The sequence below is a fragment of the Lissotriton helveticus genome, chromosome 6 (assembly GCF_964261635.1).
Source record: "Lissotriton helveticus chromosome 6, aLisHel1.1, whole genome shotgun sequence".
NCBI lineage: Eukaryota > Metazoa > Chordata > Amphibia > Caudata > Salamandridae > Lissotriton > Lissotriton helveticus.
In genome coordinates, this window is record NC_136067.1 from 834,440,853 (window position 1) to 834,464,188 (window position 23,336).

Genomic DNA, 23,336 nt, shown 5'->3' on the forward strand with positions numbered 1-23,336 from the left:
CACCCTGTCAGAATGGGAGGGGCGGAGTTGTTCATTGCCCCAATTACATTTCAAGGGAGTTGCCTCAGCACACTCACAAAGATTTACACAAGGATTTTGTCACCACAGACAACTCGGGCCTGGGCGGGGGACACACCCTCAGACATGTCTTCCACTTCAAAGCTGGCACCAGGTAGAAATAGTGGACCCTCAGACCAACTCTACAGTTCACTCCGGGACCTGCAGAAGACTACAGACAGACTGACTTGTACTCCAGAGGACTGCCCTGCTGCTTAGAGACCTGCATGTTTTCCCAGAGGATTGCCCTGCTGCTTAAGGCTTGCCTTATTTCTCAGAGGACTACCCTGCTGCTACAAGAGGACTACCCTGCTGCTACAAGAGGACCGTCCTGCTGCTAGAGACCTGCCTTGCTGCTTGAAGGAGAGAGGACTTTCTCCTTGAACACAGGACAACTAAAGTGACTCCAAGGGTCAGTTGGCCGACCTCCTACTCTGAGCTACAGGAACATAATCTCCAGTGGCCACCGTGTTGATCTGCTGCAACTGGACCTGTCTGAGCCCTGGTGGCCTCTGCTGCAGTGAGTTCCTGATCCCCACGAGGTGCCTCGCAAGGTCCTGCACCTTTGGCTGGCATTGGTTGAGCTCCTCTTATGAAACCCTGAAGTTTTGAACTGTGTGGGCCAGACTTTGAGAAGGCAACATTTTCAGCAGGACTAACCTGGTCTCTGTATCCGGCCAGCATGGCCTGAACTTGTGACTTTTTCCCAGTCTGGCATGACCAGATACCCAAAGTTAGCACTTTCTGCTTCTTGTCACGATATTTACTTAAACCTTTAAAATTGCATATCTCCAGTTCTAGTGATTGGATTTTTGTCACTTTTGCCTCATTTGATTTATTCAATTTTACTCTATTTTTCTAAATTGGGGTGGTATATTTCTTGTGTTGTACTTTCACTTTATTATTGGTGTGTGCTGCATAAATACTTAACACAGTACCTCTATGTTAAGCCTGTCTGCTTTTGTGCCAAGCTACCAGGTTAATGTAGTGACTTCTTGTGGTTCATCCTGATAAGGATTGTGCTGTTGCTGGAGAAGGGTTTCATCCACTTTAATGAAAAACCCAATTTGTCATACTAACCCAGTGGAGATCTGGAAAATATGCAGTTAATATTACCTTAACGACTTGCCGTAGTGACCCAATCACAGTAAGTGGAGCTCCTTTCTCTTCAGAAATCTCTTCACCCCACAGATTGGTAAGTTCCATTTCACCTTCCTCCAGAGGAATGGAGAGGCCTTCAAAATTAGGCTTCTCATAGAGTAGCCAGCTGTAGATAAAAATAGTTATGGTAGTTACATTCTCATGTTCAGCATTAGAATGAAACGAACCCAGAGACATTATGCAGATCAGGTTTTCTTTCCAAACTTTGTTTCACTGATCACACCGCCCATTATTCTCTTAACTCCTTTTAATTGTGACCAGAAGCAGACACCTGTAAAGTATACGTTGCAGTAAATGTATCCTTATTAATGTGTGCAGCAGAATTTTATATCCATAAGGTACCCTTTACAACAGGAATCATACTTTAAGGTTCACCGATTAGGTATCCTCTTTTTTCCCAGGTGAGAAATTCAGATGCTACACTATAGTACCTATGTAATCAAGCATTGACCAAGCCACTCCGGGTTAGCAGGATAAAATATCGGCCATTGATGCAGAGTACATGCAGATTTCTGGAATTTGCCATGAATGCCAAAACATTTAAAATGTGCTAAACTTGTGTCCACTTCTTACAAATTGCACATATCAAGTAGAACAATTGCGCAGACACCCAGATTATGGAAATAAGATCACCATGAAGAGCTGTAGTAGCTATGGTAAAATTGGAACTAGCAATTCTTCTTACCCTGGGTAATTTTCTACATCACCTATCTCATAGTAAGATGACAGTGGGAGGAGCTAGGCAAGGGTTGTTCAGCAGCAAGTGTGCCTTCTATATCAACCATCATGCAAAACCAAGGCAAATATGTGTGAATGTACTACTTTGCACTGCTGCTAAAAACGAAAACGCAATATGTAAAGAGAACCACAAGACTCGGGAAACACAATACATCTCTCCTCTCAATGGTTCAATCAAAACAGATAAAAAATGAATGTTCTCACTTCACATAATGTTTGTCTACATCTAGATCAATGCAACTGGGGGTTCTGGGGAATACGCCTTCAAATGTTGATCACCTCTGAACTGCCTTATGGATTAGATACAGACAAAAGAAAATGAAAAGGCTCACTTCCCCTGTTAGCGCAGGCAAGGAAGTCTATAATCAGCATTTGAGAAATACATAATGCTAAGAAAGCAGCTCTCCATGGCACCTGTACAACACACCAAAAAAACACCCAGAGAAGGAACCATGGATGTGTGTGTGCATGGGAAATAACATGGACAACCGCATGGGCTTCCAATTGGTTAAATCTTTTGAAAGAATGAAGAAAAAGTAGTTGGATAATTGCTGATATTTGGCTACATGTGCTTGGCTCTCATGCCAGTTATTGGGAAGCTGAACAAAATTGCCATTTCTGGCATTTAAGACTGCATTGTAATGCATGGTTCTATGCTTTTCAAACACCAAAACTGCCCTGTAAAACGATCTATCCATAATTCCTATTCAGTTTTCACTTATTGCTTGAAAATTCGAAATGAGGCAAAATAGATCTTCACAGGAAACAGGTCTTGGTGCGCATAGAGTACCAGAATGTGAGAAGAGCGATGTCCTCCTTGGTATTTTTATGGTTGTGTCCCAACAGACCTGGTGTATCATAGTAACTACCCCGCTACAGTAGAGTCTACATCACTACCCAGAGGTCTCCCTTTATCACTTATCTGATGTCATCTGAATGTATGCAGGCTTACTTGAGTAGGCTGAAGATAATAAAAGGAGCCACACTCATAAATTCACACAATACGGATACAGGAGTTTTAGCTCTCTGAAACAATTCACCTCAAACAAAACTGCATTAGCCAGAAAGGCTTAAACCATTAGCCAGGAAGACTCTTTAGGGCCAATTCAGACACACGACTCAGAGGCAGGGACGTTTTTTCCGACAGTAGAAGGCAAAACAAGACAAGCCACTCAAATCTTGCTTTTCTCGATTAGGCATTAAAATGTTCACCAAAATGGGGTGTGGACCGCTGCATGTGCCAAACTCAAATAGGCTTAACATATGCAATTGTAATCAGTGAAAGGGTAATTGACAAAGAAATATAAAATAGAATAGAAAGTATGACCAATCCAGTCTTCCCTTAATGCTGCCTGCCCTGGACTGAGACCATGTCTATTTTTACACTCGCCATCAGCACAATTTCAATGTTCCTTTCTGATCCCCACCATTTCCTTTGTAGAGTTTTTTTTTTAAATATTCATTGCTCTATTTATGAACAACCATTTTCTAATGCTGACCCTGGGCAAAATACTGTGTCTTATTTCCAACATCTACTTCAGGGAACACTTCCTTACTTCCTTACTGAAACATTCTTGCATCAACTAATGTGCAATTAATACGTTAAAAAGCAATCAAATTGTGACTTTGCCATCTGCCATATACCTCCTGTATGGTCATATTTTGAAACCTGGAGTGATTGTAAGTGGGGTGGTTTAATCATTGAACTATTTTGGTGGCCTGTCTCTCGACTGTCTGCAGTCAATATTATCCTACTTAAGGGGTGGTCTCTAGAACTGGGTCCAATATGGATTCGCACCAGCAATGTGTGCCTTTTTGCGATGGTTCCAACTACCCTAATGCTTTGCATGTGTCCCTGTTACAATCGGTACACAATACATTGCATTACCTATGCAATGGTATAGACAATAAATTCGAATCACTGAAATGGTCACGGTAACACTACAGTAACATCTCACTGTCACGCTGTTTTCCTCAACTTGAATTCCGTTCACTAGCATACATTGTAGACTTTAAAATTAGCTAGGCTCTGCTGTTGATTACTAATCCCTTACCAAGGCCTGTCAAGTTGTTTTGCAAGGGACAAAACAAGTTTACATTTATAACATTTATCACACTGCCTACATCCATTCTCACAGAATGAAGCCCTATTTCCAAACCAGTCACCAGTCAGTAAGAGCAGTCTGTGCAGATCACTTTCAGTCTGCATTATATTTATAAATGTGGCCTGCGAGCATATGCAGCTCAGCTTTCATAGAAGTCTTCTGTAATTTCTCCCAAGTTGAGTCATTAAAAAGGCAGATTTGAGGTGTAGCAAAAGAAAAGTAAAATAAATTCCAGGAAACTATGTTTATAATCCTTGCTGGACCTCATGCTGACCTAGAAGCTTGTGATACTGCTTCAGGGAAACCTGAATGAATCACAGCCTCTGGCCCTTGCAATAACTATCTCTGATCTTGTGAAGGCTATAGTAAATAAAAGTAAGCAAAAGGATGTGCTGTAAATTATATGCCCTGAAACCGGTCCAAGGATGCTTGTTTCCGGTCCAGGGAGGACCTGGTGTGGCAGTTCGGGCCGGACTGTTCCCACAAGGAACAGGGTCAAGACTGACATGCATATGGCTGGGTCCAAACTGGGGTGGTGTGGTGATGGATTAAACCCAGATTCTTGTGACTGGGGGTGAATGTTTGCATTGTCCAGCATTCCGTCCATCAATTGTTTCTTTTTCTTAAATTATATGCAGCATTTTTCTTTTCTTTAATGGCGGAAGCTCAGTTATTACAACACAGAGGCAAGAGCACATGTTTATTGCCCCGCTAGGTTGCATTTTGGTGTTAAGCAAAATAAAACAATAATATACTTTTCTCTATTTGTATTAATTATGGATCTTTAACTGTTCTCAAAACAGGGAATTAAGACACTTCTGCGGGTTGTTTTCTCCAGCGATTAAGTCTTTTTGAGTCTACAGTTGGACTTTCAGACCTGTAAGCTATCAAATTGTTTTTTTAATAACAAAAATGAATTCATTGGGGAACTTTCCATCTAATTAGTTAACTTTTCGACCCAGGGAATGTAATGTGCCCCCTCACTTCAATATATGCATCCATTTTCAGTGGGACTAAGCCAAGCAACTACTAGACTTCATGGTGTGAAGAAAACGTTGTTGCTTATTGTTGGAGCCGCACTCATACTCCTGGACCTCTTTTGATACAGTCTCCCACAACTCACTCAACAAAAAGATTCAGCAGTTGGGTATCTGTGGACCGGATCTCAAGTGGCTTTCCTCCATCTTCATGGACATAACTCAACGAGTAAGACTCCCCCCCTCCCCCCGTACACCTCAGAACCCAAGAAACTCATCTACGGAGTCTCTTAAGGATCATCGCTCAGCCCAACATTCTTCAACGTTAACATGACGCCCCTCACGGACATTGTCAGACCCCACAGCATCAACATAGTATCCTAAGCCGACGATGCACAGCTCATCCTCTCCCTTACCGACTCAACCAGCACCGCCAAAGCAAACTTCGCCAACTGCATGAGTAATGTCGCTGGTTGGAAGAAAAACAACTGCCTCCATCTCAACACAGACAAAAGCGAAGTCCTAATCTTTGGCAACAACCGCTTACCCTTGAGAAGCCTCTTGGTGGCCCTCCGAACTTGGCCTCAACCTACCCCTGCAGACCATGCAATGAACCTTGGGGTCATCCTAGACACCAACCTCTTCATGAGCAGACATATCAATGTCATTGCCTCATCATGCTTCTGCATTCTGCAAATGTTAGACAAGATTGTCAAGGGGATTCCGCTTACCATCAGACAAACAGTCACCCGGGCTCTTATCACAAGTAGACTTGACTACAGAAATGCCCTCTACATCAGAATCCAAGCCCATGTCCTACCACACAGAACACCGCTACCAGAGTCATCCTGAACATTCCGAGAAATAATCACATCTCTCCACACCTCAACAATCTCCACTCTGTCCCAGTCCAGGAAAGATGGAAGTTCAAGTTATTCACCCACACCCACAAAGCTGTCCATAACGACAGTCCAGCTTACCTCAACCACCACCTCAACTTCTACCAACCCATCAGACACCTTCGAACTGCATTCCAGGCAAGAGCACACCTTCCCTGCATCAAGAAGACCAGGAGCAGAGGGCGCTCCTTCTCATACCTCGCCTGCAAAAACTGCAACAACCTCCTGCAACACCTCAGAACCTCCCCCTTCTCTCATGGCCTTCCTAAGGAACCTCATAACATGGCTGTTCCAGGTGTAACAGGCTTACTCCTCCTTCCCTCTCAAGCCTGGCCTGCTCAGCGACTGGATACCCTCACAGGTGATTAGCAGCGCTCCAAAAACCCACATAACAATATCACCAAAGATAAAGAACACAGATGTTAGGGAGATAAAAACATTAACTAATATAAATATATTTTAAAGGATCTTCCGAATTTCAGAAAAATTTCCTCATTGCAGTCAATATGTGATGTCACATTAAAATGCTTTCACTAAGTTCCACTAAGAGACTTGTAAATATATTTCTCAATAGATGTGGCATAGATTTGTACAGTTTGTACAATGATTTCGGCTTGGATGGCGATTCCCCTTCTGGGCCACTGATGTGTTGCTAATCAGAAGTTGTTTTTAGGTAGAGTCTGGGCAGCGCATGCGCTTCTCTCCGAGCCATTCTGTATTGAGGAATGGAATAAACGCTTCGCCCATTTACCCGCCCATCTTTTCACTTGGCTCCTGTTACAGTCCTTTCAAAACTGTTCAATATAATTTGTGAATAGGCTTACTTGTTCCTCCTTGGTACCGTACCGCCTTGTCTGCATTTGTAACCTCCCATAACAACTGGACTTTTTACTTGTGGTCTTACACTGTCTGCTTTATCTAGTCGGTGAGCACTATTTTCTTTGATGGTAATTAATGTAACAAGCCCACCACAGCTTTAGCAATGGAAGCTGTTTTTTGTCGGGGGGGTATTTTCAGCATGCGAAGCTTGCGCTGTTAATTTGCCAAACTGTTTTTTACTAACTCAGCGCTATAAGTTTTAAATATGCTTGGTCCCTTGCCCCCGCCCCCTCCCGCTGCACAGATGCCTGCATGGTTTTTGTTTTCTCACTATTTCAATTTGTGGTTGTTTTCAAACACCCCATGCTATGCTTTCACATTAATAGAGGCCACGCCACTTTCTTTAGACAAACTGTCTAAAGAAAGGTCTGTGGTCGCTATTAAAGTGAAACCGCGGCATGGGGCACTTTTACAAAAAAAGGCATTTGTTTGTCAACTTTACAAACAAATGCTTTTTTTTGCAAAAGTGCCCCATACCACACTTTCAGTTTAATAGCAGCCACGGACCTTTCTTTAGACACGGTTCGTCTAAGGAAAGGGGGATGGCTTTGTTAATTTGAAAGAGCGGCATGGTGCGCTTGTAACGACAAGCATTTGCAATGCAGAAGGTCTCGCATTTGCCAGAGTTTAAGCTATTGGCATTGTAAATGACAATGACTTTTATTTATGTTTTTAAAATAAACACATAAATAAAAGGCAATGTCATTTATAATCCCAATTGGTCAAACTCGCATAAATGCGAGATCCATTGTATTGCAAATGCTTGTTCTTAAGGATACTAGTATGAAATGTAATTTTTCCCATAGATGTCTACCACAGGATTGATTTAGAGGACCAAATATAATCAACTAAGTACACTCTCAGTTATTACAATCTACGCCTTTGCTGAGTTTGGAAGTTTTCTGTGTTATCAGTTACTTTCTCATTATTTCCAAGTGTAATAATATGGCTCTTGCATTCTTGCCTAATAATAAGATTCCTCTTATGGGGTGCACCCCCTTCTATTCCTGTGGCACGTTCTTACATGCAGGGCTCCTTGTGAAGAATGCTACCAGTTCTCAGTACGAGGGCAACAATTCAACAAAACAGGATATACTTAGCTATACATTTTGAATAGATGTGGGGTGCAGAAACTAATTCAAAAACTGACAAGAAGGACTTCTGTATCTACACCAGATCCAAAAGGGGTGTCTTGCGGCTACCTGAACGCACACCAGGAAAGCAAGCAAACAATATTACAAATACTGCATTGCCCCAGCAGATAACAGGAACAAATGATGGTGTGTGGGTAGCCAAGTGGGCCAATCATAGATAGTGTACACCAGATCCAAAAAGGGTGTCTTGCGGCTAGCTTGAACGAACACCAGGAAAGCAAGCAATCAATATTACAAATACTGCCTTGCCCCAGCAGATAACAGGAACAAATGATGGTGTGTGGGTACCAAACGGGCCAGTCATGGATAGTGGGCGTGCAATGCACCACATTTCTGTTATTTGCTATTATTTCAAAGTGCCTCAGGAACACTTCACACTTATATCAGAGTAAATCACAGGATAACCATTTGCATATATTGATATCCAGATGATGGTTTAAGAAAAATTATTATACGTATTTGCTATGCTACATGTGAGTGTCTGCAGCAACTGACAAATGAAAATCACAAAAATAGATTTGTTTACTGAAAATGGTGTCCATAAAATTGTGTACATGAAAACATTAAGTACAGCTTCTATATCTTAGTGCAGGATATTTGTGCTATGGTTGCATGCTGTGTAGGATACAGTTGCAATGTTACTTTTAATTTTTAACTTTCTTTCTGCTAGGAAAGATTACTCGATGCATTTGGTTTTAGGTACAACTCAAGAAAATATGCTCTGTTCAGTACAATATTTGTCAAGCTGTAGTTCAGTTTCAGGAAGACCTTCTCTACAGATTAACGCAGAGTCAGATCTTTAATATTTTGTCACTCTACCCAAACCGACACATCTAATAATAAAAAAAACTATACAAAATATACAAAAGTGAACAAATGTTGACAGAATGATCGACAAATCAACGCGTTTCTTACCATCCTCTCACTATTTTGATTGAAATGACAGGTGACAGCTCCCAAGAGGTGCAGTCTGGGACATCAGCATATATTTCTACAACATTTCCACAAAAGTTTGGTTCACCAAATAAAACCACCTGAAGAAAACAAAATAAAAACAAAACCGCTTTGGTTGTTATTAAATCTGCATCTATTCCTCAGATAGGAGTTAGTGGACAACAAAAAGCAGCACTGTTACCTTTCCAGGTCTCGGATTGATTTTCTCTTGGCCATTTTCAATGCATGTCTGGCAAATCGGATAGAAGGGAAAATAGGCATATTATTGTCTAACACACTATGAACTGCAAATAAATTAAAACTTAACAATTGAACAAAATGTTACTTTTAGGAATACGTTTATGTTATTCAGGAAAAAGGGTATTCGGTAAAAATAAAATACCTCTTCATCATAGACTGGTAGGATTTGGTTAGTTTGGTTAGTTTCACAAAGGTTAGTAGGCACGAGTCTGTTAAAGAATTCTTCATCTAAGGGTGCAAGTGTAGTCAGCAGTGGTTTGGGTGTACTTTCTAGAGGGCCAGAAGTATTTTTTCTATCACCAAAAGCAGAGGCAAATTCAAAGTCAGTTTTAGATAAACTGATGCATCCTTCTTCGGATATTGGAAACACACTCACCAAGGTTTGGGCTTGTTTTTCATCATCTGTTTTTAAATACTTTTCCATGTAGCTTGGTACTTTAAAGTCTGTGGGTGAAGTGTTTGCAAAGTTGACTTCACTGTTCTTTGCACGGTCATGTATCAGATCCTGACTTGCTATTTGACCGACAATGCCTGCTTGTGGTACCTCAGGCTCTGGAGCCATTTGTGGTGATATAATTGCGTCAAAGGACTTAGGATTTGCAAAGGTCGAATCTTCTTGAGACGTTGCAAATGACGTAGTAATGGTACTGATTGTTGTTGCAGTAGGTGAGAAGACATTGTCTTTAGATGTAACCATGAGAGGTGATTTCAAGGATGATAAAATTGTGCTTTTTTCTAACCGTGACCTCTTGACTACCAGATCAGTAACCTCAACAGTATTTTCTTTCCCGTCTACTTCTGCATTTGCCAAAGGTACATCTTTGTTAGATGACCTTAAGGATTTAAGTAAGAAACTTTGATCAGTGGATGCACGCTTGGGCCTTACTCTAGAGGGAGCATCAATGTTTTGCATTTTAAGCATCAAGGCTGGGGCCAGATCTGTAGATCTATCTTTCTTCCCTAAGCCAAATGTAAACTTGTCAGAATCAATAATTTTCTCCAAAAAATCTTCATGGATTGGAGGTAACCCAAAGGAAGGCTGAGGCGATCTAGGACGCCTTTGCTTTTTCCTCTTCTGCGGCAGGCTAATCGGGCTATCTAGATGTCTAATTATTTGTGTAAACCTTTCCATTTCACTCGAAGAATCTAAGCTGCTGTCATCACTAGCAGCAGAAAGATTAAAACCCATTCCTGGACTTCTCGGATTGAACATGCCAGGTCTGTCAAAAGAAAATCCATTCTCTAGGCTGCCATTGTGCGAGTTTGTGGAGTACAGGTCAGACATCATGGAGGAAACGTTGTGTTGCTGAAAGGACATATTGTGACTTAGATTGTGTTCTACTGAAGCAGCATGAGATTCACCATTTTGAAATGTATCTTCATTTTTTTGAGTCCCTATCTTGAAATTGGCCAAGGAGGAGTACGGATTTGGAGGGATGATATCCCTTGAAGGTTCAGTGAAAAGAGACATTTGCTTATAGTCCCTCGGTTCCATTTCTTTGGAAGAGTGTGCATGTGAATTAATTTCACTTTCATGAAGTGTTTTGGTTTTGGCGATTTGGAGTTCTGTTTCCTGTAAAGTTGTGTTCGTTTTACCCTCACCTGGGTCATCTGGACCATTTAGCAGGGGAACTTTTTCCAGTTTGTCCGTTTGATGCCCTTGGAGCTCTATTTCTTTTTGTGCAAACATTTCTTGTGTGTTATCTTTTGAATTTGGCAATGGGACAGCACCATCAACTGGCACATTATCATAACAAGGCACCACTCTGGAGAAATGTTCTGGGTCTGCTGATGAATCACTTGGCTCTATTTTAACTGGTAAAACATGAGGTAAACTATCCTCACTTTTTTTACGCTTCAAATTTACCATGTCTTCCTTGCTTTGTTGGACATTAGATATATTTTCTAAGGGAGATGTTACTCTCATTGCTGATGGATCACCCTGCTCTGTGGCTTCTGGTAACAAAGACTGTATTTCTGGGTGTACTGAACACGGTAAATATTTCTCCTCTGTCTGTAAATTAACTCCAACTTCACCGATTTTCAAGCTTCCTATTTTTGCCTCGCTTTGTGTAACATCAGATGAATCCTGTAACTGGTGAATGAAAGAAGTTACTGCTTCCATGGGATTGCTTGCTTTAGAATCAGAAGCACAGGGTAAGCTTGCACTATGAGCTACATCTCCAGTGGAAGATGCTTCCTGTAGGCGAGATCCAGCCTCTTCTGGACATGTTAAACCTGCTGCAGGCTTGTGTAAGGCACTCTGATGTGGTGATTCTGAATCCTGCAACTCGCTGGCATGTGGAATTCCAGAAATACTGACCTGAGTGTTTTCAGATAAGTCTATTTTTGTGCTTTGTTTGAGAGTGAGAGGGGCACTTTCACTTAAGTCAGTTATTTCATTTTCTACAATGTCAGTTATTTTATTTTCTCCACAGGATAGCTGTTCAATGTGTGTGCTCTCACGAGTAGAGACAAATGCACTTTCATTTGAATCTTCTGCTGCACCCCCACAATTTTCAAATATTTCCTTTTTAGTGCTTTCGTTCGCACCAAGAACTGACCTTTTATTTTGTTCCGCTTCTGCATTCGACTCTTTGTCTTCAATTTCTGTACGTCTGAGATTTCTTGTGCTGGTCTCCAAAGCCTTTAGCTCAATTTCCTTGGAATCCTCTGCAAATTCCAGCATATCTGAACCAGGTGTGGCTCGTGCCTCGCCCCCATCAGCCACATCAACATCCACTCTACCTGTGCTGGTCTGCTGTACAGGGGTCGTGGTCACTGACCCATGGGTTGTGGCCACCTGTTCGGAACAGCTAATACTTGGTTGATATGGGAAACTGATGTCTATTTGTTTGTGGTTGTTAGCCATTTCCTGTAGGGTATTCTCTTCGTTTTTGAATGGTGTAGCATTTTCTTCAGATATTTGATCTTTCACAGACTGGTTTACTTCCGGGTATTTTTTGCTCGCTCCAGTGAGGCTATCCGGACTGCTCCTGGACGTTTTTTCGCCATGGGAGACATTTGCTTTTACAGGTGTGGATTCAGTATCAGATGTTGATTCAATTGTTTCAGATTTATTCACCCTTTCCACAATTGGTTTGCCACTCACATCATCCTTCGTTGTGCCTTTTTCTGCAGATTCCGTTGACTGCTGCACTTTTAAATGTTCCGGTGAAGCAACTCCCTCAGATCCGCTGGGTTGTTTCTTTTTTTGACGGTCATTCTTTTTACCCATTGATTTTTCTCCTTTTCTTGTGGGGGACTTCACATTGGTTTTAGTGTCTTGAGATTTTGCTGTGCTGTCTGTAGTTTCAACACATATGCGGACTTGTTCAACTGCACTTACATCAGAGTTCTTACTAGAGGAGCTAAGGGGTGATGAAGCCACTTCCGCAGGTAAGGTGTTTACCTGAGATGAATCTACTTCATGAACAGCAGGTGTGCTCGTGTTACCAGTTTCGGTGTTGCTCTCAACTGGAGGATGCGTAATTTGAGAAAGCTCAGAGTTCTGCTCGTTGATTTTCACGACAATTTCTTCATTTTTTTGTTGATGTATTTGTTGGGGTTGCACAGAGGCAGTGTTGGGCTGCCTATCCCCTTTAGGGAGGTTCGCAGTTACAGCTTGAGAATATGAAAAATAATGGAAATCTGGTTTCGGTAATTGGCCAGGTTGCGGACTTCCAACTTTCCCTTTCTTCCTGGGTGATGTACCTTTCCCAACTTCTGCTTTATCCACAGCATCCACTTCCATGGCTGTTTCAAACTTGAGTTTTATTTCGTGTAATTTTTTCCCGACCTGTCGATCATCTTCAGGAGACTTCTGGGGGCTGCTCTGCTTGCCCGCAGATTGATCTACCTGCTCAGGCTCCTTCGCTTGTTTTCCAAACTTCAACTTTGCTCGACCAACAAACTTTTTGGTCAACGGAATACTCTTTGTAGCGTAGAAATCAATCTGCCTGTGGCTTTGGTTGGTGCTTTTATTTTCAAACAAGGAGATTTTGGTGGCAGTATTTCCTCTGTTTATCTGTTGTTCAACACCAATTTCTTCGACACTTTCCAAGCTCTCTGCACGTTTGGTTTTCAAATTTAAATCCACATTCTTGGGTTTTCCTGGGCTGTAAAAAAAACAAAAACATTAAAAGTATAGTTAGATATTTAGATTATGCATAGGAAACATATCCTACATAAAGACGTACGTTAGTGTCTAAAAAAAGAGGCAATACACAATCTCTAACCAATAAGATCATACACCTACCCAAAAATGGTAGTACCAATGATTGTCTCCTGAGTGACACATCTAACAATATACTTGCAAAACTTGTCCTGAGCAGTCCCAGCCCACACTGAATGACCTTGTGAAAGTACCTCATTATTAACCGTTCTCTTTTATGCAGTGATTATATAGTAATTATTATGCAATTCCTACTTGACTCTCCTTTCCATGCTGGGTTAAGATCAATAGCACCTACAGATTTTAGAAACCAAGTGCTTTTTATTTGCCCCGTCAGTATTTGAATTTCAGTACACAAAGGAAGGCAAACTCTAAAAATAATATCACAATAAGGAATGTCAGGCTGATCAAAGACAACAACAATCCAAAATGGAAGCCATCGCAATTAATATTAATAAACAAATCTGGTGACTGGGAATTCATGTTTTCGACCTTATTATCCATGGGTATAGAAGGCAGATATCAGCACCTCATTAAACTCTTCTACGTAGACCCAATGGCCTGTGTGAAGATTGGACGGTGTATCCCTATATAAATAAGCAGAGGGAGCCGTCAGGAACGCCCACTTGTCCCTCTCCTCTTTGCTCTGACAATGGAGCCACTAGCACAGCGGCTCAGACAACAGGGGCTGATGTGGGGCATCATGATCGGTGATGAAATTCACATTGTCTCCCTCTATGTAGATGATGTACCCATCTACATCCGAGACATATGTAACGGGATAGCGGAAGTCAGAGACATTTTAACAGAGTTCCGGGTGGCATCAGACCGGAGGGTCAACTGGTCTAAGTCATGCCTGTTCCCATTTAGCCCTGACTGCCCACCTTAACAGTGGATGGTGGATCCGCACCTACTTAATTGGGAACCCCACACTTTTAAATACTTAGGCATTTGGTTATAACACACTACACATGACCTAATTGATGGAAACCTCACGACAGCTATTGGCTCCCTTCCCCCTCAACTGACGTTTTGGAGTACACTACCCCTCATTGTCCAAGGCAGATTATCACTGGCTAAAATGTTGATGCTCCTGTGCCCATTCGATTTTTTCCATACCCTTCTAGTGCACATACCGCGCAGCAAATTCCACGCCCTGCATAGCATGCTAGTGGGTTTCTCTGATACAAGGGCAGGTACCATATCTCACTGCATAAATGTTAGCTCCTGGTGGGAAAGAGAGGGCCTTGGCACCCCAATTTTGAACATTATTACGTAGCCGTGCAGTTCCAGTGGCACTCTCACTGGATTGCGGGATGCCTCCTGGAGGAATTGGGAATTCCCATGGCAGACACAGAACTGCGCTTGGTGCCCATAACTTTCCTACCTCAGGGTAGAAAGCCCCATGGGTTTAATTTCTTCTTACACACGCACACAATTGTTTCCACAAGAACCTGACCCAATGCCAGCCCTGACACCATATATGTCGGAGAGCCGTATCAGCTCCATACCACCCTCCTGTGATCTAGGTGGGAGGGAGGGACTAGCGACATGGGATGCCACCGGTGTGGACACGCTAAGCACACAATTCCACAACGGTGCATACTTCTAATCGCACAGCTTCAAACGGATTGTGAACTGCCATCTGGCCATTTCCTGGCATTTAATAGGCTAATAATTGAAATGCAATGCCTCGGTCAGATAACGGATACAGAACCACAAGCACACCCCTCGATACACACACTCCAAACACTATTGGTGGAGGCCGTCAGCTGATTACCTGGCTCACTCGATCATTAGCGTACACTTTAAGACCTCTTTCTGTCAACAAGACAGAAATGGGAGCCAGACATAGGCTGGGAACTGTCCCAGAAAGAGTGAGAGAGGACTATGGAATATCCCCGCAAACTTTTCCCACAATGCCAAATTTCAATACATCCAACATAATATTCTTCACAGGGCATATCTCACTCCTGCATGCCTGCACAGGATTTACAGCTCACCCTCACATTAGCCCAGATGCCGCACGCCAGACGCAGACATGGCTCACATGTTTCGGAGCTGCCCGATTGAGGCCACAGTATATAATCAGTACCTCTGTAACTTTCTGCCAATCACAGGTCGCACAGACCTCTGCACTATGAAAAGTGGGGTTTGGGGTTTGTTCAGGCACAGGAAGGCAAGGGTTGCTATTTTGCTGTTAACAGATTTCTCGATATGGCGCTGCTCATAGTTCGTAGATCCATAGCTATGCACTGGAAAGCCAACACATTGCCTAATTTAAAGAACTGGAGTGCAGCAACACAAATCCGTGAAGGCTGAATTTGTGGCCCACTGGTGTGAGGAGACCAGGGGTTTGCGCAGGGTAATGGGATTCACTACTACATGAGTTGGAAAACTTCAAGGAGGACCTACCTGACTAAGGGGTTCTAATCTAGGGACACAAACTAGTTTCACACTCATAATCAAGTCCAAGTAAAAACATCAGGCCTTTTATCCCCACAGTAGAAGCACTTAGTCACTATTACGACCTCCTACCTGACCAGTTCCAGGCCAACACGTGCCTGGCACGCAGCCAAGGTGCACCTATAGGCACACGGAGGCAGGAGGTTACACCAACGGCTAGTAAGTAAACACCCTACTTCTTACACTCTCATGTTGTACAAGTGTCTGTTATGACCTAATTTGTTATCATTTTTGATGTATTGGTTTGTCATTTAGGACCAAGAGCTCCTGACGGACAGTGCACAATGTCATAATTTGCTGCGACCCACAGGGGAAACAAACTATTATCTTTTTCTGTAATCCTAGAGCCGTCAGTTTATACCTTGGTCATGTAATACCACAATTGTAAAACCAATAAAAATGGTCCAAAAAACAAAAAAACTAATCTTGTTTTCAATAATCTCTAGGAATTCAGTCAGAAAGATGGTTAACGTGTTGAGAGAATAACCACTAAATGCACGTGCCTTCCTCGTACTTCTTTGGACACCCTGCATGTGTAGGAGCAGCATGTAAGTACACAAATGAGCATGCTGAGTAAATTAGCACATCTCATACACACAACCATAACCTCTTGCACTTTGACTACAAAGAAGTATTGTTGTCTGGGTCCATTAGACAGGGAAAGGTGGCTGCAAGGTCACAATGGTAAGAGATGTGCTACACAAATGGCAGCTATCAAGTACATAATGTTAACAGACACTATAGACAACATGCTAGCAATGTGCTTTTTAACTTTGAAGATCTCAAATTAACCTCTTAAATTCTGCACATTCGTGTGGGATGGTGTCAGGCGATTTAGACCTGAATAACAATGAATTTTTTGACATGTGAGGAAGGTAGACGTAAATTTGGCAACTACACTGGTCAGTTCCTAGTCTATGCTTGGTTAGAACATTGGAATGTTGAGCGCTCTATTGACAACAATGGAGTGCTCCGGGCTTCTAATGGCCGGTAGAAGCCTGGAGGATCAGCATTCCCACCCATGTTTTTCTAGAACAGCAGCCACAATGGTGAACAAAGGCATCACAGGCCACAAAGGGATTTCAACCCCCTCTGGCTCTGTGAGACCTTTGTTTTACAAACTAGAACATTCTGTCCTCTAGGGGTGGAATATTCTAATAGCCTTAGAGCCCTCCCTAGCGGGCTCCACTAGCCATTAAACGCCGGCTCCAGCGTTGAAGGGCCGAGCTGAAGGGCTCTAAGGCTATATTAGCTAAGGCTGCCAGATTCTCCTGGGAAGGATTCCTGGGAATCCACGCGACTCGTCCACGTAGGCAGAACTCTGAACACTTAGCCAGGTGCAATGCTGGTTTCAGGAATCTACAAGACATTTAACAAGGAACTTCATGGATCCAAATGAAATAGGAAAGAATTACTGGTTCACACTCGACCATTAGAGAACACCTTTGTCTAACATAGTTTGGATTATTGCACTGAGCCTACCATACTCCATCTACAGTGGGTAAAATATCCCAACTTGAACTGATGACAGTCAAAGGTGTAATCAAAAAGCAGCTCACTTTCAGCACAGGATATGGTGGGGCTCAATTGTGAAAGAATATTGCATGAGTATAACAGATGAAAAAACTACACAGTATTGCAGGGCTAGAGGGACGTTTTAGAGACCAAACCTAAGTAATATCCCCCACGGGAACAAGCTAATAAACAACAAACTTAGGGGTCTATTTAGAAATCCACAAGTGATTCTATGCTTTTGTAATCATGTCATCAGTACATGAGAAACAAACACAGCAGATCCAACAAACCATACCACCAAAAAGTGAAGCACCAGTAAACGTGAGTCACCCCTGGTTAAGGATTCCCATCAAAAGTCTTGTATGGATCAATATTCTCATTTGGTAGTCCTTATCGGGTATCGTGTCTCTTGATCATTGAGACCGGCATACCCCGACAGCCAGTTAGGGGTAGCGACCCACAATCACTCGGTACTACCACATGATGTTGATACAATGGGAAGTGCAGTGCAAAAGCAAAAAAGTGGTGATTTAAAACAGGATAGGGAACTTAACACAAACCAGTTTTAATAAACGTTAGCCCCTTCCCCTTTAAAAACAAGAACAGTATAATAGCATCAACGCAGTCCACACAAATAGCTGCGAGGAGACCAACATGTTTCAGCCCCAGTGGGAAAATTGCCCAGGCTTTCGTCAGGGTCTCTGTTCTAAATATATGCTACTGCATTATAAGTGATGAACGTGTGAAAAAACTAGACAAAAAAACACAAGTGAAAACCAGAAAAGGATATAATTCTCCTTCAACTGTATCAACTCCTCTCTTCGGCACCTGGTCGATTTAGTACTGTATGTTGGGAACAAACATACCGGTAAATCACGATCAGTAATCATGGTCTGCTGAAAGAGGTTGCGCCATACCTCAAATTATTTTCAAATTCATTACTCATCCAGGGTGTCCGGGGAGTGGAACTCACCTCTTCCTGGACCTGGCTCAGGATATGTGAGACCCCGCTCTACAATAACAGAAACCAACTCCGTCACTACACAGTGTAGAGGAAACAAGCATTATTCTCGTCTAACACTGTGAGCATAACGAAGAAAAAAGGTCTCCTGTACATGGAGTGCATTAACAACTGTCAGAACACTATCATTACAAACTACTGTCCACACCCACTACTAACCACTGGCTGAGCAACCATGGGTATCATATTCACTAAAGTTAACAATCAAGTCAAGACACACCTGTTGCACAAGTAGTAGGGAAGATAGAGATGTGTGTCCTACCTGTCCGTCGTTGTCTCTGGATCTGAGACTGAGTCAGGGGGAGGCACTGAACATCCATCATTCTCCCTACTTGACTCGTTTGGTCCAACAGATTAAACCAATCGGTGCCGGTGTGGGAGGGGCGCGGTCTATTCGCCCACTCACTATTTTACTCAGCGTCCGCTGATATACCAAATAGATTGAAAACCGGGGGAACCAGGTCCGTGTTACCGACTGCCCTCGGTGTTAGGGAATGTCCTCGATGTTTGGGAAACTCGCGCGCGTACTCTCGCGAGACTTCCACATCGAAACTACAGGATGACGTCACGCGTCAAGCTGCTGTAGTTCAATCATGCCATTTCCGCCCAATATGCGCTATGGGCTGTGGGAGAACTACCAAATGACGCAAGGATCCATAGACCAGTAGTTCGGAGTGGCTGATAGTCGCTATCAAGAAACGAGCATGAAACCTCTCAGTGCCTGCTGATTATGAAATATAGACAGACTGTGAACCCCACCCTGTTCAGTGTCATGATGTACACAAACAGATTATGTAAGGGAAAGTAAACAATATAGTTGTGAGTAGTTGATCGCTGTTTATGCATGGAAACCGCAGGTGCGACAAGACACACCCGCAAACATCTGTACAGTAACAAATAGAGTCCACACTAACAGGAGAAAATGGTGCAGATGTGGCGCTAAAGGAGTATTAATATGGCCCAGTTAGCAAATATACATGGGTATTATTAGTCTGTTAGAGATATTGGTCAACAGCATTAGTCACACCAGCACTATGCAAATCACACTCACATACCTATGTACCTCATATTACGACAGATTGAACCAGGGTATATCGTCGTTCAATCCTCGTCTGTCTGTGCCCAATTTAAAGACCCACTTTTGTTCACGTAAGAACAGAAATCTAGACACATCACTCACATGTGGTGGGATGAATGGTTTTTCCAGGACATGCCACTTGAAATCTGTTTCAGCATGATTGTGTGTTATGAAATGCTTGGTAAGCTTTGAAATGTCCTTTTTGCACAGAAAGGTGCTTCTGTGCTCTTGCATCCTCACGCGCACCTTCCGCGTGGTCATTCCCACGTACCGTTCATTGCACGTGCAGGTAATGAGGTAAATTAGATTAGTACTGTTACAGTTAGAAAACTGCCGCAGTTCCCAAGGCCGATCAGTCCCAATGTCCACGCTTGTGATCTTGGTAGTCAAAGGACAAACAGAACAGCCTCCGCACGGATGATGGCCCACCACCGCAGGTAAGTCCCATAGAGTGCCTACCTCTCTCCTTGGTGTAGCTTTAGGGCGAGTGTGAACTAACTGGTCCCTTAGGCTTCTGGAGCGTTTAAATGCAAAGAGTGGGAAATCAATTTTCTCTTTGCCGCTGTTTAAAATTCTCCAGTGTTTCTTAATCACTTTCTGAACGTAGTTAGACTTAGAGTTGAAAGTAGTCACTAGTGTCAGGCGATCCAGAGATGGTTTCTCTGTGCGAGGTTCCAGTAATGCAGCCCGATGGTTGTTCGCTGCACGTTTGTATGAACGCTGGACTAGTTTCTTGGGGTAGTGTCTTGCAGTCAACTGCTTAGATAGGTCGCCTGCATGTCGTTTAAACGTTTCTGCAGTGGAACAGTTCCGACGAACTCGAAGAAACTGTCCAAACGGCAGATTATACCTCAGAGACTTCGGATGTTGGCTTTCGTACAAAAGCAGAGAGTTCCTTGCCATAGGCTTACGGTATAGTTCACTCTCTAGGCCACTCTCGGTACTGTAAATGGAGAGGTCCAGAAAAGGAAGCCTCTCTTTACTCATTTCCATGGTGAAACGGAGATAGTTGTTTTGGCCGTTGAGCCATTGATGGAAACTGAGGGCCGATTCTCTAGTACCTCTCCAAACCATAAGAATGTCATCGATGTATCTTTTCCACCAAATTATAGATGAAGAAAACGGATTGGTAGGATGCAAAACTATGGTTTGTTCAAAATCATGAACATACAGATTCGCTAGGGAAGGGGCAAAAATACTGCCCATACTGGTCCCAGAGATTTGATGGTATATCTGGTCCTCGTACATGAAGAAGTTTTCTTTCATGGCTATGGTCGCCAGGGCCATGATGAAAGGTACCGGAGTAATGGAGTCCAAATCCGATGACCCCATGATGGACCTGATGGTATCCAGAGTCGCATCCTGGGGGATGGAGGTGTACAAGGACTCAACATCCAGGGAGACTAGATAGTCAGTCTCTTGATTGAAAGCAATGTCAGGAATTACTCTAAGGACATCGGTGGTGTCCTTGAGAAACGTGGGCATAGTTTGCACCAAAGGTTTGAGGAAATAATCCGCAAATGCTGAGAGAGGTTCCAGAAGTGAGCCCAGGCCAGATATTATGGGCCTGCCCGGTGGTGGTCTCTGGGGTTTATGCACCTTCGGAAGGGTATAAAAATACGGCATGATGGGATGCTTGACCTGTAGGAATTGAGCCTCTGAGGGGGTAATCCAACCCTCTCCCAGGGCCTCTTCGACCAAGACTTTGATTTCACTCATCAGTCTGGGAGTGGGATCTATAGTCAGAGGTCGATATGCATTACTGTTGCTCAACTGACGGAGACACTCAGTCCTGTATGTTTCTACATTTTGGACAACAGTGGAGCCCCCTTTATCCGTGGGCTTCACAATTATGGTCCTGTCCTGAGTCAGAGTTTTAAGAGCCAGTCTCTCCGCGATGGTCAAGTTATTGTAGCGAGACCTGGGGCTATATCGTATCTGATCTATATCATTTTTAACAGCCAGTTCAAGTATGTGAGGTGGTATGGCATGTGTAGGAGGTGAGAAAGTAGATTTAGTTCTCAAACCTGTGTTCCTATCTCTATCATACTCCATTTCCTCAGTGTTCTTGTCCTTGAAAACATTATTTTTCACTGTTGTCCAAAATGTAGAAACATACAGGACTGAGTGAAATCAAAGTCCTGGTCGAAGAGGCCCTGGGAGAGGGTTGGATTACCCCCTCAGAGGCTCAATTCCTACAGGTCAAGCATCCCATCATGCCGTATTTTTATACCCTTCCGAAGGTGCATAAACCCCAGAGACCACCACCGGGCAGGCCCATAATATCTGGCCTGGGCTCACTTCTGGAACCTCTCTCAGCATTTGCGGATTATTTCCTCAAACCTTTGGTGCAAACTATGCCCACGTTTCTCAAGGACACCACCGATGTCCTTAGAGTAATTCCTGACATTGCTTTCAATCAAGAGACTGACTATCTAGTCTCCCTGGATGTTGAGTCCTTGTACACCTCCATCCCCCAGGATGCGACTCTGGATACCATCAGGTCCATCCTGGGGTCATCGGATTTGGACTCCATTACTCCGGTACCTTTCATCATGGCCCTGGCGACCATAGCCATGAAAGAAAACTTCTTCATGTACGAGGACCAGATATACCATCAAATCTCTGGGACCAGTATGGGCAGTATTTTTGCCCCTTCCTTAGCGAATCTGTATGTTCATGATTTTGAACAAACCATAGTTTTGCATCCCACCAATCCGTTTTCTTCATCTATAATTTGGTGGAAAAGATACATCGATGACATTCTTTTTTTTTTTTTTTTTTTTTCTTTTGTCTTTTTTTTTGTCCTCATATATGCCACCAGTTAATGACTGCTCTATAATAGGCGCTCTTCAAGCCACTGTCACAAACTATCCTTTCCAGCCCTCGTGTTTGTGGATAGCTGTAGAAGATTGCCCAGAGGAATGGTCGTTACCCGTCCAACTTCCTTTCGAGATGGTACTTGCTGCTAAGGAAGGACAGGACCACTTACCTCTGGCATAATCATTGGACTATTGTTGCTTTTCGATCCAGGCATTCATTGCTGACCACAAACTAACAGCTTTCTCACCCCCACATAAAATATCAAATTTACTCACCGCGACGATGTATTTGAGACACTCTGCAAATTTCGGGGGGGATACAGACTTCCATGCTTTGCATATCTCTCTTCTGGCAATGGTCATTACATAGAAAATAAACTGTGACAAGTTACTATTAAACACATAATCAGGTAATAGGCCGAAAAAAACCAATCTGGGTATGCATTGAATTGGGACCGACAGTACCTCTTCTAAAAATTTGCGCAATTGTTCCCAAAAGTTAGCTATGCTAGGACATTCAAGAAACATATGAATGTCATTTGCGTTCATTAGGTTACACCTAGGGCAGAAATACGGCGCCCCTGCAATCCTAGAGAGTTTCGCTGGGGTCCAATATACCCTGTGCAGTGTGTATAAGTGATTTCTTCTTAGATTAGAAGGTTTGATTATCTTTTGGGATAATGAAAAAGAATCAATCCATAACTTCTCTACATCTTCAGCTATCTGGACTGTGGAAGGGTCCCATATTCTCGCAATTTCTAACTCCAAATTGTCTTTGTTATTCAATAATGTATTATACCATTGTGCCGTTTCCCTTTTCATTACTCTAGGCTGACTAAATAGTTCTAAAAACGATTCCTCATCATTTATATCCCAATTTTGACTACCCCACCAGGCCGATAGTTGATAGAACTTAAACCTTGTTAGCGTCCCTCCAGTTATGCCCTCTAGAAATTCCCACTTTAAAGCTTTTGTTTCGTCGCATAAGTCCCCCCATTTCAGAAGACCTGCTTTTCTTAAGGGGAGAGCCAATTGGTCCATTAAACATTCCGGGGTGCCTGGTGAGTCCCAAATTGGGGAGTATTGATGGTAGTAT

General features: G+C 42.9%; 1 protein-coding gene across 3 annotated transcripts in view; it reads right to left on the reverse strand.

Annotated features, from left to right (window-relative positions):
• CRYBG1 (crystallin beta-gamma domain containing 1) overlaps positions 1 to 23,336 on the reverse strand; it is a 1,049,447-nt gene that overhangs the window by 182,064 nt on the left and 844,047 nt on the right. For all 3 annotated transcript variants that reach the window (XM_078648430.1, XM_078648432.1, XM_078648431.1), the window contains 4 exons: positions 9,307 to 13,282; positions 9,106 to 9,153; positions 8,886 to 9,004; positions 1,174 to 1,324 (listed from right to left, as the gene is read on the reverse strand). In XM_078648430.1, the coding sequence (XP_078504556.1) occupies positions 1,174 to 1,324; positions 8,886 to 9,004; positions 9,106 to 9,153; positions 9,307 to 13,282 (4,294 nt within the window). The remainder of the gene's footprint in view (positions 1 to 1,173; positions 1,325 to 8,885; positions 9,005 to 9,105; positions 9,154 to 9,306; positions 13,283 to 23,336) is intronic.